At 42.5% G+C, this 25,026-nt stretch overlaps 1 protein-coding gene across 8 annotated transcripts in view; it reads right to left on the bottom strand.

Moving 5' to 3' along the window:
- Positions 1-2,685: 2,685 nt before the first annotated feature.
- The window catches only part of ZNF438 (zinc finger protein 438), a 410,158-nt gene continuing 387,817 nt past the window's right edge, over positions 2,686-25,026 (bottom strand). For all 8 annotated transcript variants that reach the window (XM_055334535.1, XM_055334533.1, XM_055334538.1 and 5 more), the window contains 2 exons: positions 4,902-6,735; positions 2,686-3,579 (listed from right to left, as the gene is read on the bottom strand). In XM_055334535.1, coding sequence (XP_055190510.1) covers positions 2,955-3,579; positions 4,902-6,735 — 2,459 coding nt within the window. In that variant the 3' untranslated portion in view covers positions 2,686-2,954. The remainder of the gene's footprint in view (positions 3,580-4,901; positions 6,736-25,026) is intronic.

The following is a 25,026-nucleotide window of genomic DNA, read 5'->3' as shown; positions in this document are numbered from 1 at the left end:
TGCATGTGCCAGACATTTCCTTTGTGTCTCATGGGCCCTTCGCAGTGGTGCTTTGAGACAGAAGCACCACGTTTTCCAGGTGAGGGGATGGAACCTTTGACAGGCCACCCTCTCATGGTCACATGAAGGGAGCAGCACGTTTCAATTTTTTTTTTTTTAATTCATGAGAAATACACAGGGGCAGAGACACAGGCAGAGGGAGAAGGAGGCTCCTCCCTGTGGGGAGGACTCGATCCCAGAACCCTAGGATTACGCCCTGAGCCAAAGGCAGATGCTCAACCACTGAGCCCCCAGGTGCCCCGAGCAACACATTTCTAACCTCCCTGCCTTTGGGTCAAGGATGTAGTGAGGACTGCGTTAGTTACAGGTCTGTGTCCAAGGAAGGCTTATCAGTGAAGACCCATGGCTCATCAATCTGTTCCCAGAGTACTTTAACTGGGTGACTCTCCTTTCTTCCCACCCCTGCCCCTTAGTAGGGGTCCTTCTCCATGCCATTCTTGAAGAAGTGCTATACTCTTTTTTTTTTTTTTTAAGATTTTATTTATTTATGAGAGACACAGGGGAGCGAGAGAGAGGCAGAGACACAGGCAGAGGGAGAAGCAGGCTCCATGGAGGGAGCCCAAAGTGGAACTCGATCCTGGGACTCCAGGATCAGGCCCTGGGCCAAAGGCAGCACTAAACCTTTGAGCCACTCGGGCTGCCCAAAGTGCTATACTCTTAAGGGCCAGAAGCACCTTAAGTGGCATTGGGGCCATTCCCACTGTGATGCAGGGGAGAGAGAACTAGAACATTCTATTCCAAATGAACCCCCCATCCCAAGCACCCAGTGAGGCCCCTATGCGCTGCCCATCTCCTCTCCTTACAAGAGTTTTCTTAAAGAGGAGTGCCGGGATCCCTGGGTGGTGCAGCGGTTTGGCGCCTGTCTTTGGCCCAGGGCGCGATCCTGGAGACCCGGGATCGAATCCCACATCGGGCTCCCGGTGCATGGAGCCTGCGTCTCCCTCTGCCTGTGTCTCTGCCTCTCTCTCTCTCTCTCTCTCTGTGACTATCATAAGTAAATTAAAAAAAAAAAAAAGATGAGTGCCCATTTTTCCCCTCCAAACCTAGGGTTTAAGTCCCTGATGAGAAGGGGAGCCAGCCAGGGAGCTCCAGCATAAGCCAGCCAGGTGCCCCATTCCTAAGTCTCCTTTTCAGAGGCCGTCTATACCCTCAGTGTTGTGCCCTTGTGGTTATACACGGGCTGTAGGCGGGTGGTGTCTCCAGAACCTTGGGGACCCGGACTTTCCATGCTGGGTGAGTGCATCCTGCCCCCACACCTCTGCTTAAGACACACTCCACGCCCACTCCTCTGCCTTAGCCAACTGGCTCGTGTTTCAGAAATGCTGCTTAGTATTGGAGCGCTGAGGAGTCTCCGAATTACAGTTTGAATCCGAGTTTCATGGCTTGAATTCAAGTAGGATTTTTAGTGGATGTCCTTCTTCTTGTCTTCAGACCAATCTTCCCCAAACACACAGAGTGCTATACTGAATGGTAAAGTGGTTTCATTACGAACCTCATTCTAAAAATATCAGACAGTGAAGGTCTGCCATGATCCCTTTCAAACTCGGTAGAGCGCGATTGCTCCGTAAACCATGGCAAAATCTTCCTGAGATTTCCACTCTTAGGCTCCTATTCTCAAATTTACAAAAATGATTTACAAAAGGTCAAGGATTGAGTTTTCCGTTCCTGGACTGTCTGAGCCAAATCATGCTTACAAACGTTTGTTTTTACAATAAGACATTAAAAACAGATGACTTAAGACAGACCCACGAGCTCATCTATTCAAATTCAGTTCCTCTTGCTTGGGTAACTTCCTGCAGCACCGGGAAAACAGGCCACTGTTGCCTGGGCCTGGCTCTGCGCAGACGAGGTGGCCACATGCACAGCATTTTCGCCCAAAGGCTGAAATTTCAGCTGGATGACAGCTCAAGCTCCCCTGTTCTAAGAAAATACACTTGCAGCCAGGACGGCCCAGAGCTCCAAATGGCAACTTTGCTGATTCGAGGTCACTTCCCAGGAATTTAAGAGGCAAATCATTCACTCTTGATTTTCAAAGCGAACCCTGGGCTCAAAAGGCCCAGTGGCATCGAAAGCCCAGCTAGCGACAGCCCCGCGAAGTTCCTTGGGAGGGAGGGCGGATTCAGACACCTCGCCATCTGGACTGCACTATCTAGTGCACTTTCCAGGTTGTAAATTTCCTGGCCCAAAAGACTATTTGAAAAGAACTTTTAACCAAAAAAAGTGTTTTTTTTATTAGCTGGAGTACTAAATACGTTTTGATTACTTTGATACGGAACGCTACAGCTGTAAGACTTAACCAACATCTGATCTCCAAGGTGGTGTACATTTGAGAAAATAGCAAAATTAAAAAAAAAAATTAAGTCCTGGAAACATGGATTTTCAATTATGGGAGACTCGAAGTTTATTAAATATCCTGCTCTATAGCCTCTCCTAAAACACCAGCAAATCTGATAAATATCAACACTGTACTATGGTTGAGACTGAACTGGTTTTGCCACCTGGAAATAGATCACATTTGTCGGTCTACTTAAACAGAAACCAGCTGAACAAAATGATATACGCACACACTCAAACCCGCTGAAAACTGTACTTGGAGAACAGCCTATAATCTTTTACATTTCAATCTCCAAGTTTTGATCTTTTTATTTATTCTCACATAAAGTCTAAGACATTAACAGTACACAGAATTCTGAAATAAAACCGCACATGGTTAGAAAAATATACATTGAAGGAGAAAGAAAATAAGAAAATATAGCTATGTACAAAATCCCTTGTGCTCATTAATGCTGATCCTAACTTGCTTGGGTTTTATAATTAAGCACCACCCTAAGAGAACAAAGCCTTGAGAGAAAGAGCAAGCAGCACTCTCTTGAACCCCCTCCTGCCCCAGTATTTCAGGATTCAGATTTGCCAGAAAGTGCGATCCCCCCCTGGTTGGGGAGTGAATTTAAGATGGTCCACAGCTTGGGCGGGTCCTCACAGCAGTGCCGCTGCTCCCAGTGTAGGAGGAGGTCTTCCTTCCTGGCCAGCGTCTGTGCACAAAGGACACAGTTCAGGCCTGAATGAGCCCCCAGGAAGGGGGGGGCGTGGGGGCTGGGACATGCAGGGCCCCGGGGGGCTGCCCCCCACTCCTGCTCCCTCCCTGCCAAGGCTCCCTCCATCTTCCTGAGCGTCTCCACACTGTTCTGAGGAGGCAGGCAGGGCTGCCCTTTCAATTTGGGAAATGCGGGGAGCTCGTCTTCGGGGGGACTGAGCTTCTTCAGCAGTTTTCTTCTCTCAGGATGCTGTTTCCAGAAAGGAGCCACATGTTTCGCCAGTTCCTCTGGAGCTGCCAGGCTTCCTGGAAGGATCTCCTCTGGTAGCCGGCCTTGAATTTCGTCTCCGTGAACGTAAAGTAAATGGAACTTGATTTCAGCGAAGGACTGGGCAGTGATCTGACAGCGGCCACATCTGATCTGTAATTTGACTTCATCTGCCTGGGTCAGGAGGAGCTCTTCTTCCGGGCTTGACTTGTTTTCCCTGCAAAGGGGGAAAATAGCCAACATCAGATTTCATGGAAAATATCCCTGAAGCTTCTCCTTTGGGACATTGGCCTTCAGGGATCCAGAACACTCCCTCTAAGGAGAAGTTCAGGGGATGGGGAAGCAGAGGCCAGGGGACGCCCATGTCACTCCTGCTCCGGCCCCAGCCCCGCAGTCCTCAAGCTCCCGGTGTCCACTGAGTAAAGGAGGCTTTCCTTTTTGGTCTCTACCCCGGGTAGGAGCAAGGGAAGCAGGGCAGCACAGGGCCACCGTCACTGCTGCCCATCCTCACTAACCCTGAGCACAGAGAGAGAGCAGTTTGGACATTCACTTAAAAATCAAAATGTATTACAGAAGGCTGTTAAGAAGGGGGGCTTCTTTAGTGGGGCTGCCAGATGTATTAATGAAAGTAGGCACAGACTTCTCTGTGTGTGTGTGTCTCTCATGAATAAATATAATCTAAAAAAAAAAAAAGAAAAGAAATGAGGCACAGACTATCTGCAAGTGGATGGGAATGCCCTAAAGAAAAGCAGGGAAACTACAGAAAAGCCAGGAAGAAACAGGATAGGAGGCCCTGATTTTAGTGAATGTGACAGAGAAAGACACAACTGGATAGAAAGAGTTTAGAACAATCAGGACAATTAAGAATGACGAGGGACAGAGCTTCTAAAGTTAGAACGTGCTGCTGAGAACAGATTTCAGTAGAAAGCAGGCAAACTGAAGGGGCCTCCCTGGTGTACCCAGTGCCTGAAGCCCTGCCAGCCAGGCTGTCCAGCTACACAGCCTGTTTGTCCGTGAAGTCCGAGAGTAGCACTTCCACAGGACAACATGACACGGGAAACCAGCATGACAGGAAAGACAGGGCAACTGTAGAGGCTGGGTCTGGCACCTGGGGGCCGGCCGTGCAGGGCACACAGAGTCCCCACCATGGGTCAGACTGCATTCTGGGGCGAAGGATGATGTTTAGATATAAATTCTGTGGCCACAGGTTTGGGGAAACTTACTTGTACAAAGCCCTGGGAACTGTATGCAGCAATTTACTGCTTCATAATTAATTCAGCTGCAAAAATCGTCCTTCACTCTGCTGTCCCCAGCATCCGGGCATTGGTGCCCTGGCTGACAGGACAGAAAGCAATGAAAACCCACCACTGCTCAGAAACCAGAGAGAAACCTCTTCACAGAACGAGGAGGACATAGCTACCTTACAAATCTCAATCCAGGGATGTTTTTACAAACTCATCTTTCCAAATACGAAATCATGCCCTGTTCTCCAAATCCAGACCGACCTCGGTGCCAGGCCTCCATCCCATCAGCACTCACCTCTCCACGGGGCCCTCCGTCCCTCGCACACCCAGGCCTCTGCTCTTTGGCACGTCCCCTGGCTGCCTTTCCCCAGGGGACGGCTCAGTGCTGATGACAACCCGGTGCACTTCTTTTAGGTGACCAAAATAGACTCTGACGTGACCGAACACCTTGGCACAGAATTCACAGCACACGAGTTTCTTCAGACGGTTCTCACTGTGATGAAGCTTCATGTGTGTGCTCAGGCTGCCTGAACGTACATAGGCCTTGCGACAGATCCGACAACTATAGGGCCGTCTGTTCGTGTGCGTGTTCATGTGGTCTCGGAGGTGCTGTTTGAACTGGAAGTGGTGGTTACAGACGTGACATCTGTGCCAGGGCTTCTTGATGCCGGAGAAGCCGTTCCTCAATGCAGAGCTGGGCTTAGGGGGGGCGCTGCCATCCTGCTTCCAGCCCAGATATTTAGGAGTGAATGGATGATTTAACACAACGTCCTGTCCCAGGCTGCCAGGTGTCTGGGCCTGTGCCACACCCGTGGGAGAGGCCAGGGGAGCCAGGGCGGGCACGACGATCACAGGCTTGGGCATAATGCTACGGTATTTCTTCAGAGCCCCAGGTTTTTGGTCCCTGGGTTCTTGGGGATCGGGTTTCACCCTTTCTTTGCTGTCTTTACACCTATTAATGATACATTTCCTCCTCTTCCCCTGAAATGCCAACATTTCATCTGGTACCTTTCGTTTCCTTACTCGTCTCTTTGCTGCCCCATTGTTCAGTTTTGCTTTGTGGCTGAGGTCCAGTCTGGTGGCGGGACAGAAAGCGCTTCCACAGGGACTCTGCCTTGCTGGCTGCGGGGCAGGCGTCTTGCTAGCCATTCTGGTGGTGGCGTGGAAGCCTCCTGTGATGGCCAATGTCTTGGCACAGGGTGCCTCAAGCCCAGGGACAGAGCTGTCTGCGGTGTTAACATCTGACTGTGCTCTGCACAGCTCCACTGTTTTCATTCTGGCGTAGGGCAGGATGGGCACTTTACCTCTGGGGACCGGAGAGATCAGCTGCACTGTGTTGCCAAAAACAGCTGGTGATAAAATGGTCATGGCTTTTGCGAGATCACCTTTCTCTTTAAGTTTTCCACCGGCAATGGCACAAGGTTTACTGCACGTTTTCTTGTTCAGCACGTCCACTCTCCCTAGAGTCTTGGCGGGGGCCTGCTTGGCAGAGGGCTCCGCTTGTGTGGATGGTGTCGGGGTGGCAAGAGAGTGCAGGTCTCCACGGTCACTGGTTGCTGGAGGCGGAGGGTCTCCACCACCTCGGTGGGTTGGTACCGCTGAGCCAACGCTGGCGGGGGATGGGTATAGTGACAGCGACAGTGCTTGCTCTGAGGTACTGGCTTTGTACGGAGGTTCAGGCCGGTCAGGGGGAGAGGGGGACGTTTGGTTTTGGGCAGGAGGTATGTCACCGCCACTCGCAGAGGAGCTCCGAACAGGTTTCTTTCTCGATCCTTTGTTATTTCTTGGTGGTTGGTATCGAGGAATAGGCAGTTTGAGGTTTTCGGGCAGTGGCAGTCTGGGCTTCTGGATTGGCTGAGCTGAAGCAACATGTGGCAGGGCGACGAGAGAAAAGGTCCCTTCCTGTCCAGCAACCTGCATCAGGGCATAATTCTGGGCAGGCACCCCCAGTGGCTTGGCGTTGATGGAAGGGCCCGGATTCACTGGGTCAGAGAGTGACGGTGAATGGCATGGTAGCACCCTGGAGGTTAGGACTTTGGGCACAATTTTGGGCGCAATGGTCCTAAACTGACTCTTATTCTGCAAGCCTTTCCCACTCTGAATCGTTCCAGAAGAGATGTGGGATTCACCTGTAGGAAGGATACAATATGACAAGTCACCTCATGCAGCTGTCGGGCTGTTGAGAGGTTACCCACCCCGGCCCTTCTGGGTGAACTCCCAAGTTCCTCAAGACCCTGCCCTACAGTCAACTCCTGCCCACCTTCCCAAGGACTGATCATTCTCCACTATGGTTCCAAAGCCCCCAGGATAACATATACTGCTTTCTGTAATAATTTATTTGTTTGTGTGTCTCTACTACTCAACACAGAGCTAGCTTCTCGATAGCTGGACTCCCTCTCCCATCTGTACTCCATGAGCTCACCCTCTCCAAGTACCTATGTTCCAATTCCTGATCTCCCTTCCCGGCCCCCCGAGCTGCAAGGACTCTCCTCTGGTATGTTCTGCTGCGTATTTCATTTATTTTATGGACACGTCTCATTTTCCCTATTAAGCTTGGAGAGGGGAAAGCCTATATTTAATTTACATCCATACTTCCCACTGTATTTTCAGTGTGAAACAAATGTTTCTTGTATCAAGCTCATTTCTCTCTCCCTTTCAAGACACACCATTCGACCCACTGGCAGTGGGTTGTTTTGCACAGCGGAGGAATTCCAGACTGAATGCTAGCTTTGTTGCTGTTACTCATGTGACTTGTGAATTTCTTCTCACACCTTTCAAACTGTTTATGTGTGCTTTTGCAATTAAGTCGCCAGCATTAAAAAGGCTGATGTGACACCTTAAAAAATGTTGAAGAAAAACAAAATGATACAAAATGATAAGATACAGAGACAACATAACGAATACATGAATCCCACAAAAATCACCTGCTAGGACACTAATTAGGACAATTTTAACTGATAACAATAACACTTCCCACTCTTGAGATTTACTAGGTTAGCTGAAGACCAATTACAACTACTCTAAGAGAATAATTAAGGCAACATTTCGATGCACTGCTTCTAAGAACTGAATTATCTTTTCCTTTAGGAAAAAAATATAGAGAAGTAGTAAGACGCATAAACCAAATGTTATAGAACACCCAGCAGGGTCTGCAAAGCACTCAAATTAGATCTATTATCACGTCTGTAGTAATATACATGAGTATTCACAAAAAGTGGGACAGATGAGTATGTTTTAAATAGGCTCACTCAGTTCAGGCCTAGCCTCTGAATGAGTGTTGGTACGCAACTTTTGATAAAATTTTGTTTTTTAAGCTTTTGAGATTTTGGAGTTGTAGATGAAGACCTGAAGGGATGTTCAGGGGGTACCAAGGACACAAGGGTGAACAACAGACACAATTTCTGCCTCCGGAAGCTGGCAATCTGTTTCAGTCTACTGAAACAGAATTAAAACATTTTTAAAAATCAGCCTTGATTTTAATGTCTACAATTACCAAAACTAACAATTTTAGTGGGAAGTTATTTCTTTTGGCAAAAATGACACTCCTCACATAAATAAGCCACATAGTAGGAATAATAGTGAAATGCATACTGACCAACTTGTTCTATTTTAAAATTTTTTTTTTAGACTTTATTTATTTATTCATGAGACACACACAGAGAGAGGCAGAGACATAGGCAGAGGGAGAAGCAGGGATCCTGCGAGGGACTCAGTCTCAGGACCCAGGATCATGACCTGAGCCAAAGGCAGACACGCAACCACTGAGCCAGCCAGGTGCCCCTGACCAACTTTTAGAAAGTAATCACTTTTTTGGGGAGGAAGAAGCATGTTAAAAACCTATATCACATGGCAGTTTGCATTAGAGTAAGATGGGAAAAGACAAGCACTATGGGCTGGAAAAACTCAGGTCAGGATAATTGTGTGATCTGTTGGTATCCTTTTTAGCTTGGTTTCCATGAAGTTTGTGGGTAAATAGGCCAATCACCTCTTGACAGTCTCCTAAATGAGTCTGCCATATTCGCTTCTCCTTCCTACCATACTGTGATTTATTTTCTGGTTCTGTATTTGTGGCCTTTGAATTCAAATGTCTTTCATTTTCAGCCTTATCTTCTCATCCTTGTGGAAGAAGTACTGAAATAAGTTGTAAAGAAATATGTTAAATCAGGATTGATTTTTAAAAAGATATTTATTTATTTATTTATTTATTTATTTATTTATTTATTTATTTATTTATTTATTTATTTATTTATTTATTTAAGAGAGAGAGAGAGAGAGAGAGAGAGAGAGTGCCCGTGTGTGCATGCGCAACCAGGGGGAGCAGCAGAGAAGAGAAGCAGACTCCCTGCTGAGGAGGGAGCCTGATGCGGGGCTCCTTCCCAGGACCCTGGTTGGTTGCTGAAAGACCAGGCTTATTAAATGATACTAATAATAATAATGGTCTTGGGCATTTACAAAACAATGAGGAAGGAAGAGGAGAGAAAACACAGGGTCCTTTAGAACTATTTCGTACTCTAAACACAAAATAACTAGAAGAAAGGCTGCTTTCTTAATCAGTCATAAATCTCCCTGAAATAATATGTGACAATAATGCCTCACAGAACAAGACATATCCCCTCACTCACTTGCTCAAAACTGTCCAATGGCTCTTCATCTCAGAGCCAGAGCCAAAGTCCTTGAGATGGTATGAAAGGCCTCCCGCCATGGGCTCCTGGGAACCTCTCTGACCAACTTCCTCTGTTTGCTCCCCTCCAGCATGGGGGACTTTTTGCTGTTCCTTCCGGGTGTCACACACCCACTTCCTTAGCTTTCACACTGTGCTCACTGCCAGGATGCCTTTCTCCCTCCAGGTAAATCCCCAGCGCTTGCTACTGTGTTTCCTTGAGTCTGGTCAAATGGCTTCTTCCTGGGGAGTTCATCTCTAATCCCCTTAATTAAAATTGAACTCCCCACCTGCTTTCCTGTTGTCATTTTCTAGCACATTGGCTCCATCTCCTGGATTACATCATGGGCCACTGCCTCCTCTCACTAAAGTGGATTTCTGGAGGGCAGAGCTTGTCTAGTCTCCAGGGCCCAGGACAGTGTTGGGCATGTGGCAGAAATGTTATAATTATTTGTTGAATCTGTAAGTGGCAATTAAGTGATAAATGGCTAAAATAAATAATTTACAGATTGAGTTTAGAAAATTGTCTTAAAAAAAGGAAGAAAGGGGACCTCAGTTAATTTTTTTTGAAAGATTTTATTTATTTATTCATGAGAGACACACAGAGAGAGACAGAGACATAGGAGGGAGAAGCAGGCTTCTTGCAAGGAGCCTAATGCATGACTCAATCCCAGGACTCCAGGATCATGATCTGAGCTGAAGGCAGATGCTCAACCACTGGACACTCAGGGGGCCACAGTTCAAAAGCAAATGTTAACTTTTCCAAAATTTCAAAATTAAAAAAGGAAAGGCTCTATCTCTAGAAAATCATATATATTTTTCAATTTAATTTCACTGCCAGAATAAGAAACTGGGTTAGCATCATGATAAAACCCTTTAATATAAAGGGGATTGGTGAGACCTGCTGACTAACCATCTGGGGGAATGAGAGAGAACAGTAAATTATGCTGCTCAGGTACAAGATAACACAGTCAAAGCAACAAGCCAGTGCTGAAGAAGAAACTGCTTTAAAAAACAAACAAAAACCAGATATCCACAGAGGGGCAAAGCAGGGGTTGAAGAGAGAAGAAACAACTAGAAATGGAAAAACTGAACCTCAGAGGCACAGAAAGGTGATGTCAACATGAAGAAGAGCAGAAATAATAGAAACCAGAAAGTACAGCTGAAGCAACAACCAGTGGTCAAGGTCACTTCAAAATCTCTAAAGATTTAAGTTGGGAAGGGGCTTCCTATGTTTTTATGACCAAGTGTGAGAAAGCAACCTTCTGACAGTTAAGGTTTCCAGAAATGAAACAAGATACACTTTATAGAGCCATCCAAAAGGGAGAGATCTAATTATGATGCATTTAAAGTTACTGTGCTTTGATTGATCTTCAAAAGTTTCTATGTTATGGTGGAAATAAAATCACACTGCGAGAGCAATGCCATTCAAAGGAAAAGGAGGCCGCCTCTGATCCAGGAGCAAAGGGAGCCCCTTGGGGTACCTGGCTGCTTCAGCACAGAACATCGGACAGTGAGCAGCCAGGGCAGCTGCAAACAGAGTCCTAGGTGACGGGGGTGATGCCTGCCAAATGGAGTCAACTGTCAAGTTTGCTGTAATTCAAAGCAGTGGATCCTGGAGTAGGAAAGTTGATCTGTTGTCTTCAAGATCAACAATTATAAGGTGATCACAAGAAATCTGTGGGTAAATGTAACCTTGTCATGCTGGCTTGGATCAGTCAGGAAGTACAGAGAAGGGTGAGGGTGTCTATGAAGGTGGTGATGTGTCCCTTTTCCCAGAATCATTATTGATGGAACGACACAGAATGGGGTGATGCACTAGAAGAAATGTAAAAGCAGAGGAGAAAGACACAAGGCCCTAAAATAGAAGAAAAACATCCCCTAGGAATTACTTCAATATGTCCAGCAACAGGGACATCATAAAATAACCATCCAACCATCCAGTGTAATGCTATGCAACAGTAAGAAAGAAGGATGAGCTAGACCAATCTGGAATATTCTCCAAGATGTGAGATGGATAGTGTGCTATCACTTGGATTACAAAAAAAATAGTGAGGTACACACACAAATATATTCCTTCTATGCACAGTATATCTTTGAAGGGAAGCAAGAGAAACTGGCACTGGTGGTGGCCTTTGGGTTGGGGGCATGTTTCCCATGAAGCATGGGACACATGCTTCTTTCCCACTGAATACTCCCTGTGCCTGGTACACAGGAGGTGCTCACAAATATCCGCTGAATGAATGCAAGGAAAATTAAATTTCCCTTTTGAATCTGTTTTTAAAACGGGTACCTTTGGGGCTAGTTGTGGTGGGTATGTGTGTGTCTCTGCATAAATGAGCATGTCTAGAGTACACACGGAGTGTCTTCGGTTTTCTCTTTTCCTTGTTGCCTATTTAAGGATAAGAATTGCTAACGATGAGGGAAGTAATCTAATAATCTGACAGGCCATGCATAACTACCCCCCAAAGTTAAACACTGAGAAGTACTAGAGCTCATTACTTCCCAAGGACAATGAGAGTCCCGCAAACACTGGGCTCTTTAGGACAAAACGACGCAATTTGCAATAAAGGTCAGTTATGCTAGAATGACTACATTTTTTTTAAAGTAGTTTGAACAACAGGAGTCCTTAGAGGAAGCTGAAAATGCTGTTAACTTTTTAAAACTCTAAAATACTAGGACGGTGTGACTGCAGGAAGCCTTTCTTGGCAATGCAATTACGACAGTGGTTTGCTCCATATGCATTTACAAGGCCTCCCCAGATGGCGTGATCTAAAACCCTCCCCTGTCACCTACTGAATTATAGATCTCAAGGAACTGTGCACTAAATAATGAGAGGTAGAAACTTCCAGTGACATTCATAATTTCTGGAAATCCTGCAAAATTTCCCATAACACAGTTAAAGAGACTCACAGGGCTCTCAGGCACTAAACATGGACTTTATTAACTGAAAACATAAAAGGCTCACTCAGTAAAATTAATGTTGTGCAATTATACAATGTGAAACTTAATATTAGGATTTTAAATATGGGCTGTTTTTTTCTATGTTAAGTGTATTAAAAATAACTTTTGCAAAGTGGCATTTACAGTTGGTGAAAAATGGATGTAACTATGGATTAAAGAAAAACGGAGGTACGGAGTCCTTATTATGAGTTGGAATCTGTGCTAGGTCTTTTCATTGAACCCTCACACAAACTTTGCAAATAATTATTTTTGTTCCCTTTTCACAGGTTAAGACAAATGAGACGAGGAAATTAATTTACGTGCCAAAGTCCACACCTCGCAGATCTGTCCCATTCCAATTTGAACTAAAGACCTTCCTCTCCTTCATTCTCCCCTCCAAGGGACTAAATTATATACAAGGTTGCTGCAATTAACTACAAGGTATAATGTTATCTCTGAATTTTAAGAAGAGGGGAGAAAAAGGAAACTCGAAATAGAAACGGCTTGTCATATCCCAAAACTTCAATTATCATTAAATGAGACTTTCTGAAAGCCCAGTCATTAGAGAGAATTCACGAAAAATTAATATTCATTTGAAGATTAAAGCAGATTTTTTTAAAAGTTGAGTTTGCTTTTACTATCCATAGGACTCAGACAAGTCCAATAAGGTTGCCAGATCATAACTGTCTGGACAAAGGACAATGTGTATCCTCCTCCTCTTCCAACACTATCAGACAACTGGTATGATGGGTGTTGGTTGCAGGGAGGGACAGCAGGGAGAAGACGGTGGGCTTGATGGTGCTAAAGTGCCAGTATGGCAGCCAGCTTGATCACACAGTCTCACAACAAGGTCTAGAAAATACTGAGTAAGAGAAAATTACAAGGGCTGGCCATTCTATAGATGACTGCAATCATCAAGTGCCTCCTTGGTTTCCACAGTGAGAACCAGGGTCTGCTCTGTTGCTCCTGAGTAAAGTTGTTCCTGCCTGTCCCTTCGATGGTTTGGGCACAGTTCCATCACCCCTTTGACTCTGGGGCCTTCTGCTGAGCGTGGAATAGTGAATGGGCAGAGAGACGAGAGTCCCTGCTCTTGAAATGGGCTCCCTGGCACCTAGGCTGCCAAAGTCTTCGCCACAAAGGGCCAGAATTTTCAGATGCTGTTTAGGTCTTAATTTTATTAAACTGAAAAACCCTATTTTAAATTTTATTTGCTGGCATCCCTATTCTCCCTCTCACTTGGCTTTCAAATAATAAATTCCAGTTGGGATTCAAACTGTTTTCCAAGATGGTCTCTGGTTAAAACAAATATGGTAAAATCTTGGAGATGTACAAGATAAAAGAAATAATCTCATGACACGAAGGAGCTCAACTTAATTTTGTTGAAAAACCTATGAACACACTGAGCCCTTGCCTACTCGCTCCCCAAGGTACCGCTCAGTCTCTGCAGCCACATTTAACAGGAATTTCCTCTGCACTGACTACAGAGTGCACTGCAAAATGTGCTGGTGACAGGCACAAGTCTAAGGACTCGGGATGCCAAACATCATCTTTAGTCCCCTTATCTGTAGCACTAAGACCTCCGAGAATCAGTGCATCTAGGACCCAAATTTTAGGCAATCTGATACCACACAAAGGAAAGAGGCACTTCCCTAATCGAGTGTCTTATATCAGAGTCCAGTCTGGTCCCTTCTGCTTGCACACTTCCCTGCTCTGCAGAGCCATGGTCTCAGCTAACGCCTTCTCCTTCCTTCCTGTCACACTGCCAGCGAGAGTCAGTCGGCAACCCTCCCGGCACCACAGGCAGCTGAGAGCTGTCCTGCCAAACAGTGACTTGTTGCCTCGCTTAGGAAGGAAGAGGATTCCTGCTTTCTGAGCATCAGAGTAGCTTTATGTCCTAGCACACGTCAAATACTTTACATGCACCATGTCATTGAATGGCCACAAAAACCTGAGTTTGAAATTTCTGAGAGGGGTGCCTAGGTGGTGCAGTTGGCTAAGTATCTGATTTTTTTTTTTAAGATTTTATTTATTTATTCATGAGAGACACACAGAGGGAGGCAGGGATGTAGGCAGAGGGAGAAGCAGGCTCCTTGCAAGGAGCCCGACCAGGGACTTGATCCTGGACCCCAGGATCATGCCCTGAGCCAAAGGCAGATGCTCAACCATTGAGCCACCTAGGCATCCCTAAGCATCCAATTCTTGATTTTAGCTCAGGTCCTGATCGCCTGGGTCATAAGATAGAGCACATCAGGCTCTGTGCTCAGCAAGAGTCTGCTTGGAAATTCTCTCCCTCTGCCCTTTCCACCGCTTGTACGTTCTAGCACACAGGCTCTCTCTCTCAAATAGCTAGTCTTAAAGAGAAACTACTATTAGGTACTTTTTATAGTTAAAGATTTCAAAGCTGGCAAAGTAATGCTGCTGGAACTCAAACGTTGGCCCAGTTGATTCCAAGGGCTCTTTCTACTTGTCCACGCTGACTGAGCTATTATGCATGGTTATGGCCACTATCATAGTCTCCAGTAAAAACATAGGGTTTGGGTTCAAACAGATGTGGTTTCAGCTTGTGGCTCTGTCTCGTAGCTTGGGAATGTCACACTCTGAGCCAAACTGTCCTTCATGAAATGGGGATAAGAATACCTTGTATAAAGGTCACTGTCAGGACTCAATGAAAAAAGTACCCACGAAGGTGCCAGGATAGTGCCTATCACAGTGAGATGCTCAGCAGACATTAGCTTTTCACTTTCTCTTGACAAAAAGTATGCAGTTCCTGACGGTTGTTTTTGGTGGGAAGGAAAAAAGTGCACAAATCTTGAATTGCTAATCATATGGAAATAGTCCTGAATCCTTAAACTAATGTTTCTTTTCTGAAAGGTAAATGAAGAAAAGAGGGAAGAAAAGGCTATTATTTGTGAATAATGGTCCCAATAAAACTGTAAAGTAGTTTTTCTTTCTTGCCGCTCTGCAGCCACCTATCATGGCAGCTTGACCTTCCCCTCATCTCATCTATCTGATCACCCCCTCTACCTCCCTACCCCCAAGTTTTACATCCCAGTTGACAAAGTGCTAATCAGATGAACAATTATTGTGAATAGGAGTTAACATATGCGCATTTTAAAGAGCTGTTTTATGGGGACACTCTTCCCTGCTTTTGTTTATATTGAGTATTGAGGCTAATTGTTGTTCACCCTAGGCAGGCCTGTACCGGGGGAGGGGGTGAGCCAAAGTCTCAGTGGCCCTGGGAAGAAAGAGACCTAGAGCAGAACCAGGGATGCTGGCCACAGTTCTGCAGCACCATGAGAGCAATAGCCATCTGATTTTTCAGTTCAGGAGGAAAAATATGTGGACTCTCAGAGAGGATAGGAACAGGTCAACCACGATTCTGAAAGCACTTTCTTAAAAAAAAAACCACACTTTCTTGTAGATTTCAGTATTTTTGTGAGGAACTCATTAAGAAAAACATTTAAGACAGGTTGAGTTTGGAAAAGAAAAGGTGGGTACCGAAAGAGGAGCCCATGAAATTGAATAAATTAGAAGGAAGCAAGAGGAAACAAGCATTCTTTATGGAAGAATCTAAAAGCCAATTACCTAAAATGTTAATGGCAATAAAAGGAAAATTAATACAACGTGGTTTGTTATAAATTCAAGTAACTATTCTTTTTTTGGGCCACATAATTCATGTCCCAAATGAAAAGAAAATTTTAAAAGCTTTATCATTTAAAATACATTTTACTAATCCCAATTTCAATGAATTTCTCCTTCATTTTAATTATCAGTTCTTCTATCAGTCCTTATTTCTGGGAGGAATTTTTTATTTCAAGTGCTTCTGAAGAAAAGCATTTAAAAACTATATGAAATCTTTAAATTTTTAATACATTTAGAAAGATAAAGTTATTAATCTTTTTGGCCAAAAAATTATAACACGGGCAAGATTTTATTCATTATTACAAAACCCAGTTTTGTATCTTTACCCCAATCTAAGAATGACTGAGTAGCATGAAAATTTTAACTAAAAGCTAATGATCTATGGAGGACACAAAGCAAGACAAATAGAAACTTTTAAAATGCTTTATTAATCCCACTCTCCCATTCTTCAGTTAATATTACTAGAATTATTAAGATGCAGTGGGGTCACATGGTTGAAATTCAGAAGACCTTGATAACTGTACTTCATGCAGATAAAAAAGCAGCATATCATTTTGTTTGATGTCTTAGCACTCATAGCAAATATCTGTGCACATCGTCTTTCCAGAAGATTCTGACATTTTCTGAGGCAGTGGTTTATCAACACAATGAGTAAGCAAGGAAACGTCTCTGGCAAAAGAGCTTTAGTAGGCTGCATGAATGCCTTGTGACAAGGATTCTTCCACCAAGAAATTAAAAAATGGGTCCCTTCTTTTTAATCTTCTACTTTAATATCAGTTGGAAGAGTTAAGTATCTGGGATGAGTAATAAGATGACAGTTGGTGAAGAAAACCTTTTCCTTAGTGAGATAAACAGAAAGATAAGCTTTCAACATGAGAATGTGCGGTCAGTGGGAACAATGAAACGAGGACACACATAGAAGGTTTGCCTTTGGTGAAAATAGCATGATTATGAAATCAACGTGGTGAAGATCACAATAGGGTTAAAAGCAAGGGACTGGAATCACAAAGATATTTTTATACTGTGATTTCAAAAGTAGGTTTACTTTATAGAATGGGCAATTTTAAGGAGTACACAAACTGCATTTTTAAAAACGAAGTAATTGTTCCATGGCTTTACGGTATAGTTTTACAGATGTTTTGTTTTTACTTCTAATTTATTTTCAACTCACAGTGATTTATAACCCTTTTTGCTGCAAGTTTTTCTGTACCTCAGCTCTTTTTTTTAAAATTTATTTATTTATGATAGTTACAGAGAGAGAGAGAGGCAGAGACACAGGCAGAGGGAGAAGCAGGCTCCATGCACCGGGAGCCCGATATGGGATTCGATCCCGGGTCTCCAGGATCGTGCCCTGAGCCAAAGGCAGGTGCCAAACCGCTGCGCCACCCAGGGATCCCTGTACCTCAGCTCTTATATCAAATAGTTCATGATTTGCAAGTGCAAATGCACAGGACTGTGTATGCCTTTGTCATGTAGATTATTATTCCCTAAAACTCCTGCTTAGTAGGTCCTGGCTGTTAATTATTTCTTAATCAGGATACACCTTGATTAATATAGAGAGACCACCTGTGATATTGACACATTGAAGAAAATAAAGAGAAAAGGAAGCACCAGGCACCCACTGATACTAAGTTAACTGCATGAGTGATGATTATCTTTGTGGAACTGACCAGATTGGTTGCATATGAGTTAACTAGCAAATACAGATTCTGAGATGCAGCTAAGGTAATCAGATGCCAACGTAAGCTAGTACAGAATCCTCAGAGTTGGAAAGCTGTAGGACCACTTTGGAATCCTTTCCTTTTGAATTCTGCTTGGCTTCTCCTCCATCAACACCTTTATTGTTATTTGGATGGCAATGGCAAAGTCTGGTTGAAGGAACATGTACTCTTATCTACATGTTAGAAACATGTAAGAGTTAACTCTCCATCATTCCTGAAGAGATACAGTGATTATGCAGTCCACTTGCATTCTTTTTTTTCTCAAGGTTCTGCACATTTGTATGTGTGTGTAACTTAGGTTAGATGACCCCTGGTTCTGGAGCTGGCCTAATGGCTGACCATCCATGCACACTGCCAGCATATGGTGGGTTCACCCCACTGCTGTCTTCCTACAGCATCTATCTTACCTGGTCCCACACTGCTCTCTACTCCCACTGCCTGCTGCCTCGTGCTGAGAACTCCAACCACTGTGAACAACAGACATTACAAATTTAAAGTATCTAGTGTCGAACTGCAGACCTATGCCACAATCTTTTTTTATCCCTAAGAGACTCTCCTCAGTTTCTCATTGGGCCTCGCTCAGGTTCTCTCATTGCTTTTCTGAGGCACCCTCTTTCTCCTCCACCCCCAATTTATCTTTGTCTCTCTCTCACCAATGATTTTTGGCATTGACCTTGCAATGGATGTAATGTTTGTGTTACCCCAAAATTCATATGTTGAAATCCTAATGCCCTGGTATAATGATATTCAAAGATGGGGCCAATGGGAGAGAATTAGGTCATGAGGGAAGAACCTTTATGAATAGGATTGATGTCTTCATAAATGAGACCCCAGAACTCTCTTGCTTTCTTTCTGCCATGTGAGGATACAATGAAAAGATGTTTGCAACCCAGAAGAGGATTCTGAAGGGGAGCAGAATACATGACCCCAAAATGTCCTACTTTGGCATATGGATTATTATTTCTTAAAGATTTATTCATTTGAGAGAGAGTGCGAGAGAGAGCATGAGTGGTGGGGGGGCAGTGGGAGAGAGAGAGAGAATCTCAAGTAGACTCTGTGCTGAGCATACAGCCCAATGTGGGGCTCAATCCTAGGACCCCGAGATCATGACCTGAACTGAAACCAAGATTCAGATACTTAACTGATTGTGCTACCTAGGCATCCTTGGTATGTGGCTTATTTTGAACTGAAGGCAATCAAGACCCAGAAGACTCAGGAAAAACTTTTACCTCTTTCTACCTACCTAAAAGAATTTTGCTAGGGGGCCTGGATCAGAGAGAGATATATTACCAGAGATAACTTTGATCTAAATGCCTTATCTGTATATAGCAGGGCAAACATCTAATTACCAAACACCTGCTCTTCTTATCATCCTATGAATTACCTTCCTCCCCTTTGAAGCCTCAGGCCCCTACTCCTTTCTTAGCTCAGGATGGCCTATAAATATCAATTGTCCAACTTATCCTTGATTTCATTGTCTTTGTGGGGCCTCCATTCATATATAATTAAATTTGTTTTTCTCTTGTCCTCTGTTAATATGATTATTAGGTCAGCCAAAGAACCAAAAAGGGTAGAGAAAAAATTTTTCCTCCCTAACAGCTGTCACCAGAATCTGACGAAGCTGGGACTCTGATCTTGTACTTTCAGCCTCCAGAATTGTGACAAACAATTTATAAGCCACTTATTCTATGAGACTTTTCTATAGCAGCCTAGAGCAACTAGGACCTTGTGCACAAAAGAGAAGTCATCAAGTAGGAACTCATGTACTGTTCCTTCTCCTTTTTTCTAAATTCTTATATGTAATTAGACAATACAAATAAACTTCCCTATTCAAAAGTGAGGGAAAAGGAGGGAGAATCACTGTTACTCTAAATATACAACTCATCTACCTCAAGTCCCAAGACAGTAAAATGTGAAAAAATGTGCATTTTAGAATAAGGAAATGGGAGTATTTCCAACCCTATTCTGTACCCCATGCTTCTCTCCAGGCCCCTCATGCTGCCTCAGAGGTCTTTTACCATCAGTGAGCTCCCAGCCTTCCTTGACCATCCTATCTAGAAGTACCTGTTCAGCCGCATATGATCACCTGCTGTTTCTTTCTCTGCTTTAATTGTCCTTCATTATAATGGTATAATATTATCTATCTCCTCCTGCTAGAATATAAGCTCCAAGCAAGCAGGAGCTCATTTTATTCACTTCCAGGACCTCAGACCCCAGATTCTGGTACACACAGCCATCACACAATATGTTATTCACTAATGAGTGAACTATTAACTCTCAACCATACTGTCTTGCTTTCTCCTTTGCTTTTGTTGAACACAAAAATATAAAACCAAAACACAAATAAAGAGTATTTGGGCTTTATCTCCTCTTCAAGTTACTTCCCTACCTCCTTTCTTTTCTTGAGAAAATTTAATAGTAGTTAGTATATATGGTCCCTGTCTCTACTCATCAACTTGTATTCATCCCTCAGTCCCCTACCCCTTTAAATTCCATTGTGGAATACTAAAATGTCCTACTTTCAGGAGTCAATTGGGTGCTTAATCTATTATATCTTATTTAATCCTCCACCAACTCTTAATATTAACATCTCCAGTCTATGGACACGGAAACTGAATATTTCCTGTAAGGGCACAAGGCTGGTGAGAATTAGATTTGAACCCAGGTCTGTCTAGCGCCAAAGCTGTTCCCCTGACATTCCAACACACTGAACTTATTACTTATTAAGATGTTTTGCAATTTATCTAGTCATATGTCAGTCTCCCCCAGTGGCTAATGAGTGCCACATAATCCATCTCTATGTTGAGAAAATAAAGATCCTTTTGACTACCCTTTTCCAATCACAGAGTGTAACTATCAGGAGAGAGAGTGAGCCTTATTTTTCTAATAGGAATCCATAGCATGGATGCTGGAGGGGCAGTTAATACACAGAGTGATTCCCTTCACAGTATCCTGGGCACTAAAAGCTAGGCTCTTGCAAAGGTGGCCTTCTTTTACAGTTTCCAGTGGGAAAATCAGGCTCACACCAAAAGTAACCTTTTAAAAGCAACAATTACACAATATATTTAATGACACATCTAAGTACTGACTTAAAGTACTTTTTTATGATGTGCAAAAATGAAGAAAAAAATCATTACAAACGTCTTTTATAGTGTAGTAATAATATAGATTTTCTAATCCCATACCACCGGCTTTTGAAATGGAAGTCACTGAGGAACACTGGGAGCAAAAAAGTCTAAAAATGTTGAAAGAATTTCTGAATTCCTCCTGTGGAAAGCCCTGCCCCTTTAATAAACTTGATCAAACATCAGTGCTGTGGCCTATGGATCTGGGGGCTTTTCCCTTTTTTGGTGGTGTTGGGGGAGAAGGAGTTCCTCAGGGAAAAGCAAACAAATTACATATAAGAAGGAGAGCAGAGGGCTGGCTTTGGTTCTTCCTTTTGCTCCTGGAACTAGTCTGAGCAAGATAATCCTTATTGATCTTTAGCTGCTTCCTTTAACAAGAACGGATGAGAGTGGAGCATCAGTCTTCAAAATGTGGTCTGCAAACCCGGGGAAGGGTCCCAACACCCTCCTCTCATACTAGTAACAAGATGCCATTTGCCTTTTCCAGTGTGTTGACCTTTGCATATGTTGCACTGATGGGACAAAAGGGAGCATTGGGTCAAAGTGCTCTGGCACCTTAGCCTGAGTTCAGGCAATGACAGCAAACTGTCCACACAGCCATATTCTTAACACACTCTCTCAGTACAACACAGCAGAAGCAGCACACAATTTTAGTGTTATAAAAACCATGGTCCTTACATGCCATTTTAAAATTCTGTGTGATGAAATGGTTCATAGCATAGAACCTTCTGCTGCATACCGAAGGGAAAGCACGTGTGCCACTGAGTTGTGAAGCTGATCTAGCGCCTTTTGTCATGGAATACCACTTTTACTTGAAAGAACATCTGACAGACACATGTTGAAAGAGCATGGTCAAACTTGGGTATTTGGCAGATATTTTCCCAAAAGTGGATGAACAAAGCTTGTCACTACAAGAAAAAAAAAAAAACTGATGGTAACCACTGCCAGTGATAAAAAAAAAAAGTACTCTTAAAAGGGGCAGTTAGAATTTTGGAAAACATGAATCCATCACTGGGAGTCTGAAACTTCCGAATACTTAATGATTTTTGGGATGGGACTGGTGGTCTCATGAACAAAGAGGATCTTTAAAATACTGGCTAAAATGATGTATAGAAAATCCACAAATTCAGTGAACTTCCCCCTCCCCCCAAAATAACCCATACCTGATGTTACATGGATGGTTAAAAGACTAACTCAAATGTAAGCCAGATCAAAAAGTAGCAGAATATAAGAAGCACATTGACATAAGTTTCAAATTTCTCATCACAACTGAACTTTAAGAAGTTACCTGACTCATTTAAAGTCAGTTACAGTTATTGGACACATTTTGGCATTGTATCAAGAAAAATAAGCATAATTATCTGAAAAGGCTATTAATATACTCTCTCTCTTTCTAGCTAATGTAAAACTAGATCTTCTACAAACACTTCAACATAAATGACGTATCACAACATACTGAATATAAGACCAGATATAAGACTCCAACATTTTTAATGAAGCTAGACTTTCAACATATTTGAAAAAAACCAGTCTATGCCAGTCTTCTAATTGTTTCTAATTACATAAAATAGGTTATTTATATTCAGCTGTAATGAGCTTGTTATTGTTATTTTAAAATGAATTCACAAGTACATACATATTTTCAGTTTATAATCTCAAAAGTGATAAATGCCACTGGATATAATGGACATAAACATGTTCTCTAGAGTCCTCAAATTTTTATGAGTATAAAGGGGTCCCCAAACTATAAAAGTTTGAGAACTGCTGAACTAAATAAAATCTAATGTCCCAGCTCTTTTGAGATTCTATGATTTTTTTGCTCTGTGGGTGAATGAGAACATAAGACAAAATCTGGAAATGTCTTGCTTTTGGTTGATAAGTTTTTGTTTCCTTCACTATTGTTTCCTGTGAGAATATAATACGGCAGGTCCATGGGACACAGTTTTGAAAATAAGGCATTTAAAGGTAATTTATCCTAATAAAAATATCAATTATAACTAAAATATCAGTAATTGGAAATGTTAGAATGAAGATGAAATAATAAAATGCTAGACAAAAATCTTATAAAGATGTAATGCTGCAAAAATTTATTTTACTTAGTTTGAATTTATATTCATGGAATAGCTAATAAATTATATTTAAATTAATGATATTTGTATTTTGCATCAGTGAGGGTGACAAAACATGAGAGACACCTAACTCTGGGAAATGAACAAGGGGTAGTGGAAGGGGAGGTGGGCAGAGGGTTGGGGTGACTGGGTGATGGGCACTGAGGGGGGGCACTTGGTGGGATGAGCACTGGGTGTTATGCTATATGTTGGCAAATTGAATTCCAATAAAAAAATTTAAAAAAAATGTTATTTGTATTTTCCCCTAGTTTTAGGAAATGTCATCACAAGATTAAAACACTGTTTTAAAGAACTTGTAACAAAATGCATTCAAAATCATTTTATTAAAATAAAACTAATAAGTTTTGTTTCTAGCATAAGTTGGATGTTGGAATTTCTGTAAATATCTTTATAATTTTGGTGCCAATTAATCTACAGAGGGACAGTATGTTTATTCCATTAAAGCTTTACAAGACTTATGCATTTCTATTCTTATTAGTATTAGACTTTTACAAACATGAAACACCTAACCTATATTTCTGGCTTGCAAAGCATGCTAAATGCCTCTGTCAACTTCTTTGCTTTTATCCCAGCTCAACTCATCATACCAACCATCTGCATAAATAAAGATGTAAGCACCTGCTATATGGCAAATGGTCTCAGGGGCAGATGTTTCCATCCTTGTGTTCATGTCACTGGGGCTGGATACATTATTTGAACAGATGTACACAATCTGAAAGTGTTGTGTCCCTCAGTGAAATGTCTCCAACTGCTTTCTATCAAAGAACATAAATGCTATTTGCACCTGCATTTATGTTAATAATATAAAGGCAGCGGGGGGTTCTGACAAAGTGGAATGTGATGCTATGAAATATATTTGCATGGTTAACTGGAGCTTCTGACTCTGCTGCCAAATGGCCACATTGACACTGATACATGCCCAAGCAGACTATGATTAGTAGCCTGCTTTTTAAGCAGTGGAAATATGGCTATTTCAAACAACAAAAATACTCATAATCTGAATTTACCAATAAGAATATTTTAAACTCTAGTGTTTTATCTCAAAATAGGAAAGTAACTTCCAATATTAAGTCTACCTGATAAACTTTAGGCCACTCAGGTTATTTCCATTTTGTTCTATGAGGAAATTCCTATAGGTATGTGTGTGTTTTCCATTTGTACTTCTGTCAACAGCATAACATACTAATAATCCATAGTGGTATTTTGCAGAGGTGATTACACTGGAAAGTTCCAATTTCCAACATTAAGTAAGTTAACCAAAACCAGGTTGAAAATGTCAATTTGTACTTGGTCTGAGAAATAAAATGGTACCAAAAGCCCAAGAACAGCATTTACACCACTAGCTGAGATAAAAATGTTTCCATATGAATGTCACATATTTAGAAACATAATATTTTGGTAATACATAGGGAATGTTCTCCCTCCCTCTCCCAATTATGAGGTCACAAAGCCATGTTAACCACTAAACACAAAGCGTCAGATTATAGTGGTTCTCCAGCTACTGTGCATTAAATGTGAGCGCTGAAGAGCTAAGGAATTTGTAATAATAATTATATTCATAGCTTTACTGAGCTAAGAACTTGCAGTCTTTTTCAAATAATGTATTTATTACTATATTCTTAAAGGTTTTTCTTTTGAGATTTTATTTATTTATACATAAAGGCACAAAGAGAGAAAGAAGCAGAGACATAGGCAGAGGGAGAAGCAGTCTCCATACATAGAGAGAGCCTGATGTGGGACTCAATCCCAGGCCTCCAGGATCATACCCTGAGCCAAAGGCAGCTCAACCACTGACCCACCCAGGAATCCCTTTTTAAAGGTTTTTTTTTTTTTTTTTTTTTTTTAAGATTTTGTTTATTTAAGAGAGTGTGAGAGCAAAAGTTGTGGAGAGGGACGGGGGAGAAGGAGAAGTAGAACCCATTGAGCAGGGAGATGATATGGGGCTTGATCCCAGGACCCTGAGGTCATGACTGAGCTGCAGGCACTTAACTGAGCCACCCAAGCAGCCTACAGTTAATACTTTATTAACTTAACATTGATAATATCAACTTTATACAAAATTATTATATCTGAGTTAAATGTTACCTAAAGTAACTTATTCTGCAAATTATTCTGAAATGCACATTGTGCTTTATTCTTTTTTTTTAATTTTTATTTATTTATGATAGTCACAGAGAGAGAGAGAGAGAGGCAGAGACAC

This window comes from Nyctereutes procyonoides, unplaced genomic scaffold, assembly GCF_905146905.1.
Source record: "Nyctereutes procyonoides isolate TBG_1078 unplaced genomic scaffold, NYPRO_anot_genome, whole genome shotgun sequence".
Lineage (NCBI taxonomy): Eukaryota > Metazoa > Chordata > Mammalia > Carnivora > Canidae > Nyctereutes > Nyctereutes procyonoides.
Note: the sequence above shows the minus strand (reverse complement) of the source record. Positions and strands in the feature narration are given on the sequence as shown.